This window comes from Pseudopodoces humilis, chromosome 18 (genome assembly GCF_049639895.1).
Source record: "Pseudopodoces humilis isolate 2021_Gansu_Grassland_sample_001 chromosome 18, ASM4963989v1, whole genome shotgun sequence".
NCBI lineage: Eukaryota > Metazoa > Chordata > Aves > Passeriformes > Paridae > Pseudopodoces > Pseudopodoces humilis.
Genome location: NC_142217.1, coordinates 14,543,078 through 14,557,889, shown reverse-complemented (window position 1 = coordinate 14,557,889; position 14,812 = coordinate 14,543,078). Strand labels below are relative to the sequence as shown.

The 14,812-nt window shown below is 44.9% G+C and overlaps 1 protein-coding gene across 1 annotated transcript in view; it reads right to left on the bottom strand.

Annotated features, from left to right (window-relative positions):
* The window catches only part of FOXK1 (forkhead box K1), a 50,652-nt gene extending 39,530 nt beyond the window's left edge, over positions 1 to 11,122 (bottom strand). Inside the window, exon 1 of the mRNA XM_005523192.3 lies at positions 10,740 to 11,122. Within this exon, the coding sequence (XP_005523249.3) occupies positions 10,740 to 11,122 (383 nt within the window). The remainder of the gene's footprint in view (positions 1 to 10,739) is intronic.
* Between the last annotated feature and the right edge of the window lie 3,690 nt (positions 11,123 to 14,812).

Below are 14,812 nucleotides of genomic sequence, written 5' to 3'. Positions count from 1 at the left end.
AGTCATAAACCACAATTAACACCTACCTCATTGCCAAAAGAAAAAACCCCACCTGCACCCACGCTCAAGAGGAACTTCTCTAGACCAGCTTCTACACACAGTTCTGTTTTCAATAAGAAATTAAACAGCACACCAAGAATTAAATATGTACTGACAGTATGGAACTAACTGCAGGGCCACAGTTGGCCTCTACAAGAAGCATTGGTTATTAATTTCCATACCTCACTCAATACCAAGAATTTTAAAACTTTGCTTAACTGCCATGGAGCTTTCAGCTGCCTGCAGATCCTGCCTCTTTCACCACACAAGTCTGGCCACTGCTGCCACAGGCAAGCAGCAACTTCAGTTCTACCCTCATTTTCATCCCATTTCCTCGAGAAGACCCTTCCTTACAAGTATCCACACTCTTGGGAAATTTTTGTAGCCTTGAGAATAAGGGGAAACTAACAGTTTTAAAATAGCAGTTCATAAAATCTCCTAATAACCTTTTCAGAGAGAGGCACTTGTTTCAGCATCTTTGCTGGATACACTAGAGCAGTTTGATTCTCATGTAAAATCTCATTTACAATGCCATCAACTTTCTTCTAATGGGCCATTCATCATGGCAGGATTTGCTTTCAAGTAGCCAGCCCAATACCTTGAAAGGTCTCACACAGGTCATTTAGCAGACTCACCCTTCCAAAGCCAGGGAATTACCTATAAACACATTAGGAAAGGCTGTGCAAAACAAAATCACCTCAGTGAAGCTCAGGAAAAATATCCTAATTTCCACATATATATGCCAGAAAAAGCCTGTGTGTGGGATGGTACTAACCTTTGAATTCAATCAGACTCTCTAAGAGGTCTCTAACATGCAGAGCATGGCTATGATGTATTTTCCTTTGAGGCTGGTTCAGCTCATTTAGAAAGTGATTTGGAAAAGCTAATGTACTATTTATGTACATTATAAAAACTATCCATATGGAGTTAAAACTTTGCAAAATGTTCACATAAGTCCGCTCCACTCCCTCTGAAGACATTTCACAATCCATTCAATACCCAGTAGAGGAAGCCAGGATTACTGTTTTAAAACAGCTCTGAGGGTAGTTTCTATGTTTTAAAAGCTGACAACTTCTAGACTGAGAGCCAAATAAACGTTTGGGGCAACAGAGAGCCTCTTACACAAGTGTCTACAAAGTGACACCCACCTGCATCCTTCCAAATACTGATTTAAAATAAAGGTTAGAAGAGTATCCCAGGCACAACCTTCCCTCTTACTAAAAAAGAGAATATTTTTACTATGATTCAGATGATGATGTACTGAATTGGCTCGTGAAAGACCACCTAGCAGGACGTGGTTAAGATTGCAAACAATAAAAAACACAAGATATAATAAAAACACAATAATAAATCACAAGATATCTAAGGTTTTTAAATCCTGCCAGCATATACAACTGTGGGGTTGCATATAAACTGAGGGGTTTAATCCTTGAAAAGAGTTTAACCAACTGAAGTGACAAGGACTCTTGATGAACACAGCACATGTGGAAGTTGTCACCCCAGTGGTTTCATTATTTTTAAATCAGGAAAATTTTAGAGAGTTATCTTGTCATATTACTGGCATAGTTTAATGCACACTTTCCTTTGTTTCAGAAGAATATACAGAATTAGGGAAACATTTTACTTTAATGGATGTACCTTACCTGGAAAATTTATATGAATTTCAGAGTTTGCAGTATCAGCTTTTTGCAGAACAGAATTCTGCTATAAGTTTGTTGTTTTTTTTTTTAATAGGAATGCTCATTCTTGCAATGGAGAACAAAGCAGGAAGAATTTGAGAAGAAACTAATCCCTTGGAGAAGAGGATGCATCCACTTGGTGACAAGAGACCTCAGATTCAGAATCAATATCCACCAAAACAAACTTGTTTCCCAACTTCATCCTGTGGCTGTTTGCAGCGATTTTTACACAATTGTAAACAAATGATGTGCAAGTCTAAACTACTCGATTTTGCCTATTTTCAACAGCCAGCCTGCATATGCCTTGTTTATACAAAACACACAGCAAAAAAATGATAGCAATTCTTTTATTGAACCACTAGCAATCAGGAATTTTCTCCTAAGAATTCCTACGCCTGAAGGAAACTTCACTGCTTGCCTTAATATTCCATAAAGACATTAGCAGCAAAGCTTGTGCCAGCCTTTGACTTCCTTTGCAGGTCTTCCCAGGACTAAAAGAGTTTCATTATCTTGTCCCATTAGAGGGTGTCTGAGGGAGCCATGGGAAAAGAAGAGCTATAGTAATTACCCAGCTGAATGGACAGGGCAGAAGGAGGCAAAGCCACCCAATTGCCAGGCTTGTTGACAGCCAACACCCCTTTACTCCCGATGGGCAGGCAGCCACCAGCACCATGTTACACCAGCTGTGAGACAATTGAAAAAAAGCAACGAGATCAATAAATAAATAGCAGTTGGCACACCTCCCACACCAAGAGCCTACCCTTACTAGCTCGGGCTACGCCTCAAACTGAATATGAAAAGCAAAATCATTTTTGGTCTACCCATCAGGTAGGAACAAAATTTGCTTTCTGTGTCTAGTCCTTTTCTCCTCCCACGCAATCAGGATTCCGAGTGTGTAAGAGTCCAGAGTTCTTATGCCCTCGAGAGAGGAAAGGCCTGAAGTTGCTCAAGAACAATTCCTTTAGCAAGTGCACAAACTGGCTCTGCAGGGAGTCCAGTCCTACTTAGACAAACTGCTGGTAGCTTCTGTATGTGGCCTAAAGGGAGATAGAAGATTAAAACAGTTTGTGTGGGAAGATTTCCCAAGGCTCTCCTTGAAGTGGCACGAAGCAGAAAAAAGGGGTACAGCTCCAAGGTTGTATTTCAGAGAGAAAGGGAGGGACATCCTTTTCCACAGTGCTTAGCCCACCTCTGCAAGGCTTTTTGTCTCCTCATTCTGTCCTAAAAGATGGAGTGGACTGTACTTGCACATGAAAACAGGCTCTTATTCTAGAAGATTCTTGGAGCAGGATAATAAGTGGTAACAATGTGCTTAAAGTTTCCTTCCACTTCTCCTCCTATCCTAATTACACAGCATATATTAACAGAACCAGACAAAGACTGTCCATCTTTGTTCCTTCAGCTAAGGCAGAGCTCCTAATTAACTTCAACATTATTTCTCCCCAACTGTCAAGATGTCCTCAAAGAACATGAAAATTACATATCTGGTACATTTAAAGGAGGGAGGAAAACCACCAAAGTAAATTGCACATGCACAACAAACCAACCCAAGAAATTAAACTCGCTTTTAAGTTACTAAAAATAGACAGGATGGGAGGGAAGGGACTATCAATCAAACCTTAGAGTTGCTGAATATTCAAAGAACAGCCTTGTAATAGACTGCTCTCTCAAGATTGCTTGAAATTTTTATGATAAAAAATGCACATGAAAAAGGAGCAGAAGGATAACGAAGAGCAAAATACACATGACAGAAGTGGATAGAGAGTATTAATTAGGCCATTAAGGTACTTAAATGTTTTACTGTCCAATAAAATATGTACTTCATAAAAATTAAGTGCCACACAGAAGGAATGCACACATTCATTTACTGAGCTGTTCTGAAGAAACCAAAGATGTGAATTACTAGCAAAAAACATTTGTGAACAAGAGTGAATAGACATTAGTAAAATTGTATTTGTACTATGAAAACAAAGAATTTACAACTGGATAGAAATTTTCACTCACATTTACTTAAGGGAGAAATTCATCTGCTCTATAAGCATCTCATCAATCTGCTTTTATGAGGAGTCTGCAGTCAACTGAAATAGGGAGACTTATAAATACTTGAAAAAAACAGTTCAGTGATTAATACTGAATTATTGACTGAAGTCAATGCATTAAGACCAGACAATAATTTGTACTCACAATTAGTCGATTAACCATGTCTGGAAGTACATCAAGATGTCTTTTCATAGCCCACATTCAAGAGACAGAAAAAAATGCTTCAGCTTTTCTGTCTTGCAAATTTGTCAAAGAAAAAAAAAAATTCATTGCAAAAATGACACCCAGACCTTCATCTCCACATTTTCCCTGGTTTCAGTCTTGCAATCAGTTACATCAGGGCCCATCAGCCATTACAGATGCATAAAACAACAGTTTAACTGAAGTTTACCTGTCAGAAAACACTGCAAAAGCTCAGGAGACTTCTAAGGCATTTGCTGCAAAGCATATGCAACTGTGAGAGAACAAAGACCTTCACCACCCAATACACTGTGGACGAAGCTTTATAGCACATTTCACTGCCATACTTTTCTTTCTTTACAGTGGATATCCCAGTCATGAGCCTGGAACCTCAGGAAAACTCCTGAATGTACAGGGACTGAACCGAAATAATAAAACAAAGCTGGTGTTGGGCATGGCTACATGTGAGAGAAGCCTCTGTGCTCTGGACAGCTATTAAGGAAAAGGAAAGAAAAGGGAAAGAAAGAATCTGTACTAAAAGCAAATGAGAAGTTTTCTCCCTTTTCATTAACATCACCAGCTCAAAAGCACATGATTTTTCTTTTTTTAACCACATTTCCACTTGGATTGGAAAGGAAAGCTGTCTCATCCATGTCTAACCATCAGTGAGGTGAAGTTTTTGCTCTGTGAAGCATTTCTGGTTACGGAGCCCCTTGGCTCTGACGGCAGAACACCCAGACACCGCTCAGACACTGAGCTAGAAGGAATTCAGAGTAAATCACCACATGCCAGAGGAGCTGATATGGAGCTGAGTGCTAGCAGAGATCCCCCCAGAATAGGAAAGCCAGCTGGAGGGAACTCTGAGTGGTTTAACAAGCACCTCACCAGTCTGTGTCCCCTTTGTCACCTCATGCTGTCAACAGAGCAGCCCCATAACCCTCGCTGGCCCCGCGCTCTGCCATCGCTGCACCAGCTCCTCTTGAGAACAGACACAAATTACCACACCTGGGCCAGCAATAAGCCTTTATTTGCACGGCATAAGTGGCAAATTTGAGTTCCCTGTTCTCTACCAACATCCTGTTGCCACATCTACTCCTCCAGGAAACTGCAACACCGAGCGAGAGAATTTGGCGTCCCACAGAACGGCTCAGACGCCAAATGGCCAGCGGAGCAGTTACTGGGAGCTTGCTTACAAAGACAACAGGCACATTAATCTGCTTGTCATTTATGCTTTCAGTTATTCAGTGCAAAGCTGCTTATCACGTTTACTGAAGAGGGAGGGTAAAAAACAAAGCAAGAAGCATTATTTTGATTTGTTACTAGGACAGATGCTTTACAGTGAGTACGCTCACACAGCTGGCACCAAAGTAACTAGGATATGAATTACTACATATTTCATCATTTTTATTCCCCGTTTTCAGAAAAGCAAAAACTTTCACATTCATTCGTCCTCTAGATTTATATGAAAACATGAGAGTACCCACAGGAAGGAATCCACAGTCACCTAAGGATACGTGCCAAGATTAAGAGTTTGCTAGCACAAAGAAGTTACACCAGCACAACTTGAATCCACGTTTATGACTTTATAGCTGAGACTCCACACAAAACTCTACAAGACAAGTGTGGCATGTTCTCGTTAGATTAATCTTTTCACAATCAACACATCAGCTAAGCTGAACCAAGCCTGGTTTAAAAGAATCCATAAGGACATATACTGAGTTTTGCATAACCTTAGTTTATATTCACAACCTGGCTTACAGCACAGCTATTTTTGAATCAACAAATTGAGCAGCAGTTTCACATGAGAGAAACTTTTCCTTAAATGTTTAATATAACTAATGACAAATTGAGCTGCTTAGCCAAAAATTACTACTTGACATAAATTCCATAATTAAAATCAGGTAATCCTTTATCACATCTTGCTGTGCAACAAAAAAACCTGTTCTCAGACAGCCTTTGAAATTAAGTAAGAGCATGAAAAATACAAGATGAAGCACTAAGAAAGCAAATCTTGAAAGGGTTTCTAGCAAGAATAAAAACCACCATCCACAAGCTGTAGCACAGCACACAACATATTTCAAACAAAGAACAACAACAAAAAAAAATAGTTGCAAATGCAGATAATGCAATATTTAAGAAGCAAAACTACCTGAGGAGTTACCAGAGACAACATACATATGCAGCATTTCAGAAACAACTAGTTCTGCAGTCGTGGTTATGTGGTCAAAGCATTTCCTTAGTGTGTGTACACAGGGTGTGCAGCTGCCCCCAGATGTAAGGACACCCTCCCTCGTACCCACCGTGATGGCATCACTCCAACCACGAGAACGGAGCTTGAGTGCTTGGTGAGGTCACCAAAACACTGCAGTGCATTGTGCGTATCTCCGTTTTTCTAGAAGACAGCATTTTTTTAAACTTGAATTAGTACCTTGAGTTTCTGGCTATCAGACTGCATAGCCACATCCCTTAGAAACTGGATCTAATTCTGCATTTTCTGATTGCTAAATCCCCACTGTTGCTGAGACACCCCCACTACCCAAACACCAAAGGGAACTTGTGTACTCACAATATGGAAAGATTAATGCACGTGTAAAATTCTGCAGGATCAGCACCTTGGTGTGTGGTCAGAGTATTGGACTATTTATTTTTGTCAAGTTTATTGAGTACCTAGAAAAATCCCATTATAAATAAAGCAGCATGCTCTTAATAAAACTTGACATGCATGCTAAGTTTTCAATTTATAATGGTGCTTATATACATATTTTTTTATTTTAACTCTATGATTTAATTTGATTTCATGCATCCATATATTCACTTCCCTTGTATTTATTCTCAAGCTAAAAAAGCTCCTCCATTTATTTCCTAAATGCTAAAAGAACTACAGGTTTAAAAACTTGTTTTTATGCTTAGAAACCTCATACTGAAAGAACCCATTTACACTGAAAAACACCAACTTCAGGCTCCATTAATTATGCCACTGCAAAAATTCTAAATGGCCACAGAAGCAATAAGCAAATATCCCATGAAACGTTCCCAGACAAGCATCGTTTTCCAATCTATTGAGCTTACAGTTCAAAAAGCTCAAGTGCTATTATCAGGCTATGCTCAAGCAACATTTGCAGGTTTAGTCAATAGAACTTTTGTGTTTAGGAGCATCTGAAGACCTGACTCATAGCTACTTAAAATTCAGGTTAGCAAGTTTAACTTTCAACTGTTACAGTTCCTTCTGTTCTGGGGAACATAATAAATAAATAACTAAACAAATGCTTATTTTAGTTACTGGAGGTGCCTAGCTTGCTATTGCAAATTATTTTTAAAACTGAGTCAGTTTTGAAGACAATAAGGAAAAAGTTAATAATTCATCATTAAGGTGATCCTGTAAACATCTGATTACACCATAAATTTGAAGAAATTACTGTCTTCAAGAGGAAAAAATACTCCAGTTAATGGTTCCTGCTCTTACACTTTTGCTGGTATCAAGAGTTTTTAAAATCTAGTGCGTATTCTCCTGGTAGTTTTGACTTCCTCTCTCTCGTATAGAAAAATACCCAGATATTTATCTACAGATTTCCAGCTTCTACCAGCACAGCTAAAAAAACACCACAAGCTATAAAAACAGTTTCTAGCAAATCCTTAATTTGATTTGAAGCACTTATTTTTGATGTAAGTACTTCCATCATTTCATCTTGATTTATATTTGTAATGTCTGCTGTAGTGTAGCACTTATTAATTAAACTGATTAAGGATCTTCAGCTGTACCATAGGTCCTCCACTCTTCCACCCACTTTGTTCCTAACTGTCATTAACCTCTAGGAAATGTCCTCTTTGTTGGTTATTACTGTTTAATTATACTGTATAGTTATGTCATCACATCTGTGAAATACAACCTCCCATAACAACACAGCTGTGGAATATGATACTCCTGCCCAGCAGTAAAATCCTGGTTACAGCAGAGAATCCACACACACCACGTTGATGGAGGAAGTGATACAAAGCTTTTCAAAAGCCCTTGATTTTGAGTAGGGCTGTTGAGACAGGAGGTAAGTACAGCCTTCAAGAGAGGTCTCAAACTCCCCCTCTTTCCTCCCATCCCTCCTGACAAGATCCTCTGTACATTTCAGGAATTACTTCTAAACTTAGCAAAGAGAAGTTCTATACAGAAATAGTGAAGTGAGAAGAAACCTCAGAAAACAGAATTTATGAGTTCATCATCTATTTTTTAACGAATAGTATGAACTACAACTGAAAGACACTTTTTCCTGGAACCCTCTGCTCCATTCATGATCTCATGATGCACAAGCATTTCCTTTTGTAATGTATTTGCTTGTAATGTAACAGCAGCAGTGACTGCAGTGGTCCAAAGAAAACAGCACTTTGCCCATTTCTGCCATCCTTTACAGGTGTGGAGGGAAAACGGAGGACAACCACTCAAACAACTGGTTTTAGAATATTACCAGCAAGAGCTCCCCACATCACAAGGACCTCCCTCTAAAACACTGGATGGAAGGATCACTAATTCCTGAAATTTAACATAAACTGTACATTCTGCTGGTACACGGAAAAGGTGTGGCTTTACCAAACACAGCAGGAGTGTTACCATAATATGCAGAAAACATTGTGTATGTGTACTACAACCTGTCCTCACTTTGTCCTCCTTCTGACAACATTAGCTGGCAGTAAGCACACAGGCTTCTCTACAGGAAAGAAATGGCACTTTATGTTTACTGGGGAGAGATTTGTGTGTGTGTGTGTATGTGTGTGTAGAGGGTGACTGGGAGAGAACTGTCTGATTTTTCAAGAGTGGAGATAACGAGATAACAGCAGACAGTTTCAAGCCTCAATCAAGACTGTGTACACCAAGCTTCAACAAGATTTTCTTTTTCCTGGTCTGGGTTACAAACCCTTGACTGGCCAGTAAGGAGTTGTTTACCTGACAGAAGCAAGGGGGCAAATTCCTTTAGATTGATGCAAAACATTTTCCTACTCTGGAAGTCAGAAAGGGAGGAGCACCAAGTTTATTTATGTAGCTCAAACAGCAGCCAAGCTACGAGGATGCCTTATTGTGTAGAGTTCATAAGTGTACATTAAACTCCTCCCTTTAAAGCAATGCAGAAGGAAAGTTGCCATTCCCGCTCCAAGGAGCAAAGGGGAGAGAAATAAGCAACGAAGGTGCTGTTTGACATAGTTTTCTGTCACAATGCTTATGATTAATCAAGTGAAGAAACAGAATGACAGGGAGGAGAGAGCTTGCACAGACACCAGAGCCAGAAGGAATGACAACAGAAGTGCCCAGGGCTTTGGGTGGTCTTGTTTTACAAAGCCAGATTAATTAACCAGACACTAAAGGACATCTCTTTTAGAAAATGAACACGTTAGAAACCAAAATGCCGAAGAGAGAGCGCAGCTAGGGAGCTATAACGAAATTACTAAGTACAAAATGAAGCAGCCTGCAGAGGAAATGAGTAATTAAAAAACCCTCCCCTGAGCGACAGGCTGGTGAGAGAGGGATAACTCCAGGACCCTGGTGCTGGAGGTAAACAGTACCAAAGCCAAAACATGACAGATGAAAACAGATGTTTTATACAAACAACAACCTCCCAACCTCCTGCCTTTACAGCACACTCAGAGATGGCATTAGGCACAGTCAGTCTGAACAACCTGAGGAGATGCACCCAGGAATTACATCACCCACCAATATCATTCTGCTGCCCGGGGGTGAAGCACTGCAGTCGATGGACAGTACTCAGCAACTATAAACAATGTTTTCAGAAAAAGAAATGGGTTAACATCAACCTCCTTCCTCCTTCTGCAAGAGAATTTAACAGAGCACCTGGAAGCACAGTAAACCCTTCTGCACTCCTCTCCCCTTCCTTAAGGAAGCAAAGATGCTTTGGGCACCTGCTGTCCTGGTGAGCAGCATCACCTCCAGCCTGGCCTGACTCCTTTTCTGCTGCTCCAGAGACACCAGGAACAACACCTAACTTGCCAACCCTTAAGTAAGCAATTCTGGCAAAGTGGTTTCCAACTTTTTCCGCTAGATCTTTTCCAAGGAAGACAAACCTTGGGCGTAGCAAGTTTCTACCCACTGAAAATCCTTCCTTCTTCTGTGTCTTTTTGAAACCCTTAAGAGCCACCAGTTGAACATGAGTCTATCTGCAGGCAAGCACGGAGGATGATGACCATGGGGGACATCCTGTAGCCAGAGGCTCACACTTTTCCCCAGACATGGTTCCCCCAGAGGGAGTAGCTCCAGTCCCAATGAACACCATCCCCTTTCTCAGCCATGGACCGCAGCAAGGCTGGAAGGTGAGGACATCCCATGTTGATGCTGAGGACTTTCTCAGGCAGATGTCCCGCACCACCACCTCAGGCCCTGCACCAGGTGAGTGTTCCTCACCCACTGTGACCAACTTCACTGTCCACTAAGGCTCTCTGTGAGCAGGGGGATCCCTCATCGCTATCTCAAGCCCCCCACCTTCTTCAGAGGCAGATCCTCACCATCCTCTCAGACCCCTGGTGGGCAGGGAGACCCTTGACCCCTATTTCTTCCATCAGCTGTGGCCCCCTACCATCACCACAGGCCCTTCTCCTGGCAGACACACATCCCCTGCATGGGACACGGGCAGCTCATCGTCTGCTCCGTGGGGCTGGGGACCCCTCACCGTCCCCTCCTCGAAGAAGCCCCCGCTCCGCCCAGCCCCACGTCCCCTCCCCGGGACAGAGGGTCCCCCTCCGCCCCTGGGGCCGCTCCTGCCCTGCGGAGCGAGCCCGGCCCCGCCACCCCCGGCCCCCGGCACTCACTGCGGCGGGAGCTGCAGGGCCGGGCCGCCGCGGCGCTGGAAGGCGCCGTCCACGAAGACGCCGTTCTTGCCGAGGCAGCGCAGGTAGAAGTGCGGCTCCTGGAAGCTGAGCTGCAGGTGCCGCCGCGAGATGAAGCTGGAGTGCCCCATGTTGACGTCCACGGAGCCCTGTGAGGAGTTGCGGCCTATGGTGACGGCCGGCTGCCGCATGAGGAACTCGAACTCGCGGCCCTGCAGCCGCGCCAGCACCGGCCCGGTGCAGGCGGCGGGCGGCGCGGCCGGGGGCGGCGGCCCGGGAGGGGGCGCGGCGGCGGGGCTGCAGGGCGCCGAGCGCAGCGCCAGCAGAGCCCGCGCCCCGCTACTGTCCTCCCCGACTTCGGCCATGTTCCCCGGCAGCGAGCGAGCCAGCGTGCCGGCCTCCGGGGCGGGGCCGGCGGGGCGGGGATGGCGGGGACGCGGGGCGGGGCGGGAGCCGCGCCGGGCGCCGCCTCCCCCGGCCGCTCCGCCGGGCGCGGCGGCGCCGCCGCGGTGCGGGGCGCCGGGCGGGGGCGGCAACGGCGGGCGCGCGGCGCCGCCCGCGGGCCAGGGCGGGCAGCGCAGCGCGGGCAGGTGTGAGGGAGCGGCCCCGGCCCGGCGGCTCCCGGCGGTTAAACCGCTCTGTGCCCCCCACAAACACCCCCCGAGCCGCGGGCTGCCCCCGCCGCACATCGGCTCTGGGCTTTCTGTGGGTATGGGGCAGGTCCGTGCCACGGCACGGTTCTGGTCACTGACATGGGCTCGCTTCAGCGGCCTTTTGCTGCATCGCCGTGGAATCATAGAATGGTTAGGGTTGGAAGGGACTTTAAAGATCGCTCAGTTCCTGCCCCTGCCATGGCAGGGACACCTTCCACTGTCCCAGATTTCTCCAAGCCCCGTCCAGCCTGGCCTTCGACACTTCCAGGGATCCAGGGGCAGCCTGTGCCAGGGCCTCCTCACCCTCGCAGGGAAGAGTTTCTTCCCAATATTTCACATAAATTTCCACGCTTTCAATTTGTACCCATTACTCCTTGTCCTATCACTGCAGTTCCTAACAAAGAGTCTCTCCAAATCACCTCATCAACAACTCCCTGTGCTGGAGAGATGCCCCAAGCCCAAACCAACCTGCTCCTGGCGTTTTGTGGGGCAGGGGCACATACATCCCCTGGCTGGGGTCTGGACTCTGACATGAACTGGGTTCAGTGGCCTTTTGCTGCCTCTCTATGGAATCATAGAATTTTGGCTTGGAAGAGACATTAAAACATCTGGTTCCATACCCCTGCCATGGGTAAGGACACTTTCCACCAGACCAGGTTGCTTGTAGCCCCATCCAATCTGGCCTTAAAACACTTCCTTAATAACCCTGGACTGCTTGCCAAGGCTTGCTGAAGGGGAGATTCATCCCACATACACAAAGGTGTGAGGTTTAAAACACCTTAATGCACTTTTATAGAGGTTATATATATATAAAAATATATAGACTCATATATGAATGCATATAATCATATAGTGTTTTTATATAGCTTTATACTCATACAGATTTTCATTATAAGGGACTGTGTAGGTTGTTTAGCTTGCATTACAGCATTTCTTCAAATTACTTTTTTATATTTCTGTATGATTAGGTATTGTATTTCTATCTATATTTATATTAATGATAAAGGTCATGTTCTGTGCTGCAACAGCATATATTTGGCTCATGTATAGTCTGTACTATATGTACATATCCCTATATACATATATTCAGATTAAACAGATAAAATGTTTCTGTATAGGTGAGCTGGTGATACTTTGCAGAATCCTGAATAGTTAAGTAGTCAGAAAATACAATGAATTTGAGAAACTTGGGAGAGGGAGCAGCTATAGTTTTGTATTGCTTCAGCTTGTGTGGGGAATGTGTCAGCTAGTAGCAAAGCTGTTCAACAGCTTCAAGGAGATGGGGAAAAAAAATCCCATAACTGGTCAAAAGTGCAGAGCAAATTTCAGCTATGAAAACTGTAATTAAACGAGCTGGAATCAGTCCAGGACCACAAGGTTAACATCCCTCTTCCTGGAACATCTTCCCTGAGATGTCTAATGACTGCTGAGCAGTCGGGACCTGCGTTAGACATCTCACCCGAGACACCATCTTCGGTGAGTGCTCTTTGCCTCTGCAGTTCAATGCCAACTGAGAGGAAGAGAGAGAAGCACCGTCTAAAAAACACCAATCCCACTTCCCCCACACCAGTGTCAGCTCTGCAGCGAGACTCAGCCGAGCTGGGCACAGCAAAAGGTTGCAGGAGAGGGAGGAAAGGCATCCATAAAGGGGACACGGGGAAGAGGGAGGTGGTCTGAGCTGAGATCTGAGCTCTCTGCCTGAGCTCCTCTCCTGCCCCAAACTGCTCAGCATCAGCAAATGCTTGTGGCCAGAAGACAAAATGTGGCCATCAGGTAGGAGCCAGAGCCACACACTACCTGACAAGAGCTGGCTCAGGCTTTTACTCCATCCACCCCTGGATGAGTGTGCTGTTACCTGAGCTTAAAAATGGACCCAGGCTGGTAGGCAGGTGAATGGCAGCAAGCAGGGTGAGACCTTATATCAGAGCAGCCTGACCTGCCAAAAAGAAAAAAAAAAAAAATTAGAAAGAGAAAGCAGTTCCAGAGATTTTAATTAATGTCTACAGCTTTTCTAAAATCCCAGATTTGACCAGGAGGACCCTGAAAGGACCAGGAATAGGGTGAGGCTGTTACCAGATGTTGTCAGTAACTGTTTCTAGGGCTGCCTGGGAAAACACATTGAGGGCAGGCTGGGTCAGGGCAGGAGCCAACCCCTGCCATGGGCAAGAGCAGGGCCCTGGTTCCAAACACAGGAGGTGCAGGAAAGCCCTGATGCGGGGCCAAGAGACGTGTCACTGCAGGACTGTGCACTGGAGTGGAGTTACTGCTCCCACATCCGATGGGTTACAGATTTCTGCAGCTCCAGTTAGGGAATAACCCGAGGGCTGACACGTGAGGCTGGCTGTGAAGATCCTTGCCCTGCTCAAAGGCTCCCCAACTGCTCAGGGCAGAGCTGGTGGAGCATTGCTGCTCCAGGGCTGTGGAACTGGTGATGTCAGTGGCCATGCCCACATGTGTCATGGTCATCTGCAGCCACTGGGACACTCCAGCCACACCAATTGATGAGATTTTTTTCTAACAAGTGTTTTCCTTTCTACTTGGAAATTTCTTCTGAGTGGCATTTGCTGCTTAAGCCAGCACCACTGCCGAGATAAATCCCAGCTTCATGCACAATGTGATCAAGTGGTGAACAGAAACAGGATTCCTCTGAGCTGCCTGGTGGGCTGTGCTTAGCACCGTGTCTCAGCAGCCTGTCTGCCTGCGGCATCCTTTCCCTAAGCTTCTAACAGAGGGCTCTGCTCGAAGCCTCCAACGCTCTGCTCAGCTCTAATCTGCCCTGCAACAGCATCAAACCAAGGGCCCTTCAGCCACAGCAACGCCTTGTGCTCCTCCAGTCAGCTAATCCTGCTTAAAGTCAAGCTGGCTGCCCTGCTGTAAATGCCTGATGTAAACGCACTCAAGATTGTTTGGATGAAGTTTATCTCGTCCTGCATGGCTGGACTTTATAGTTGTTCATTTTCCTCGGTGGCGTTTTAGATGGATGTGTCAGCAGATGTGGCCAAACTTCTTAATTCCATGAATTGCCTACCAAAATATTCGGGTGGCCAGGAGATGCCAGCCAGGTTTCAAGAGCTGTAGGGAGATCAGCACAGTCCTTGTGCCACCTGAGATGTGGATGTGGGAATGGCACCTTGGCTATCCCTGGTCATCCAAACTGTCCTGCTCCAGCCAGAAATGTGCTCAGGCATTACCGTGGTGTGACACCAACACAAGCACATGCAGAAATAATCCCTCCTGGCACTTGAGCCATTTTGAGATGCTGCCCTGCCTCACCTCTCTGTGCAACAGGACAACCTGAACTGGGAGGATAAATCAAACATTCAAACAAAAACATTCAAACAGAGAGCAGAAAATAGCTGGGATGGAGTAAGGGTTACTCAGAGAGTGGTGTGAAACCCAACT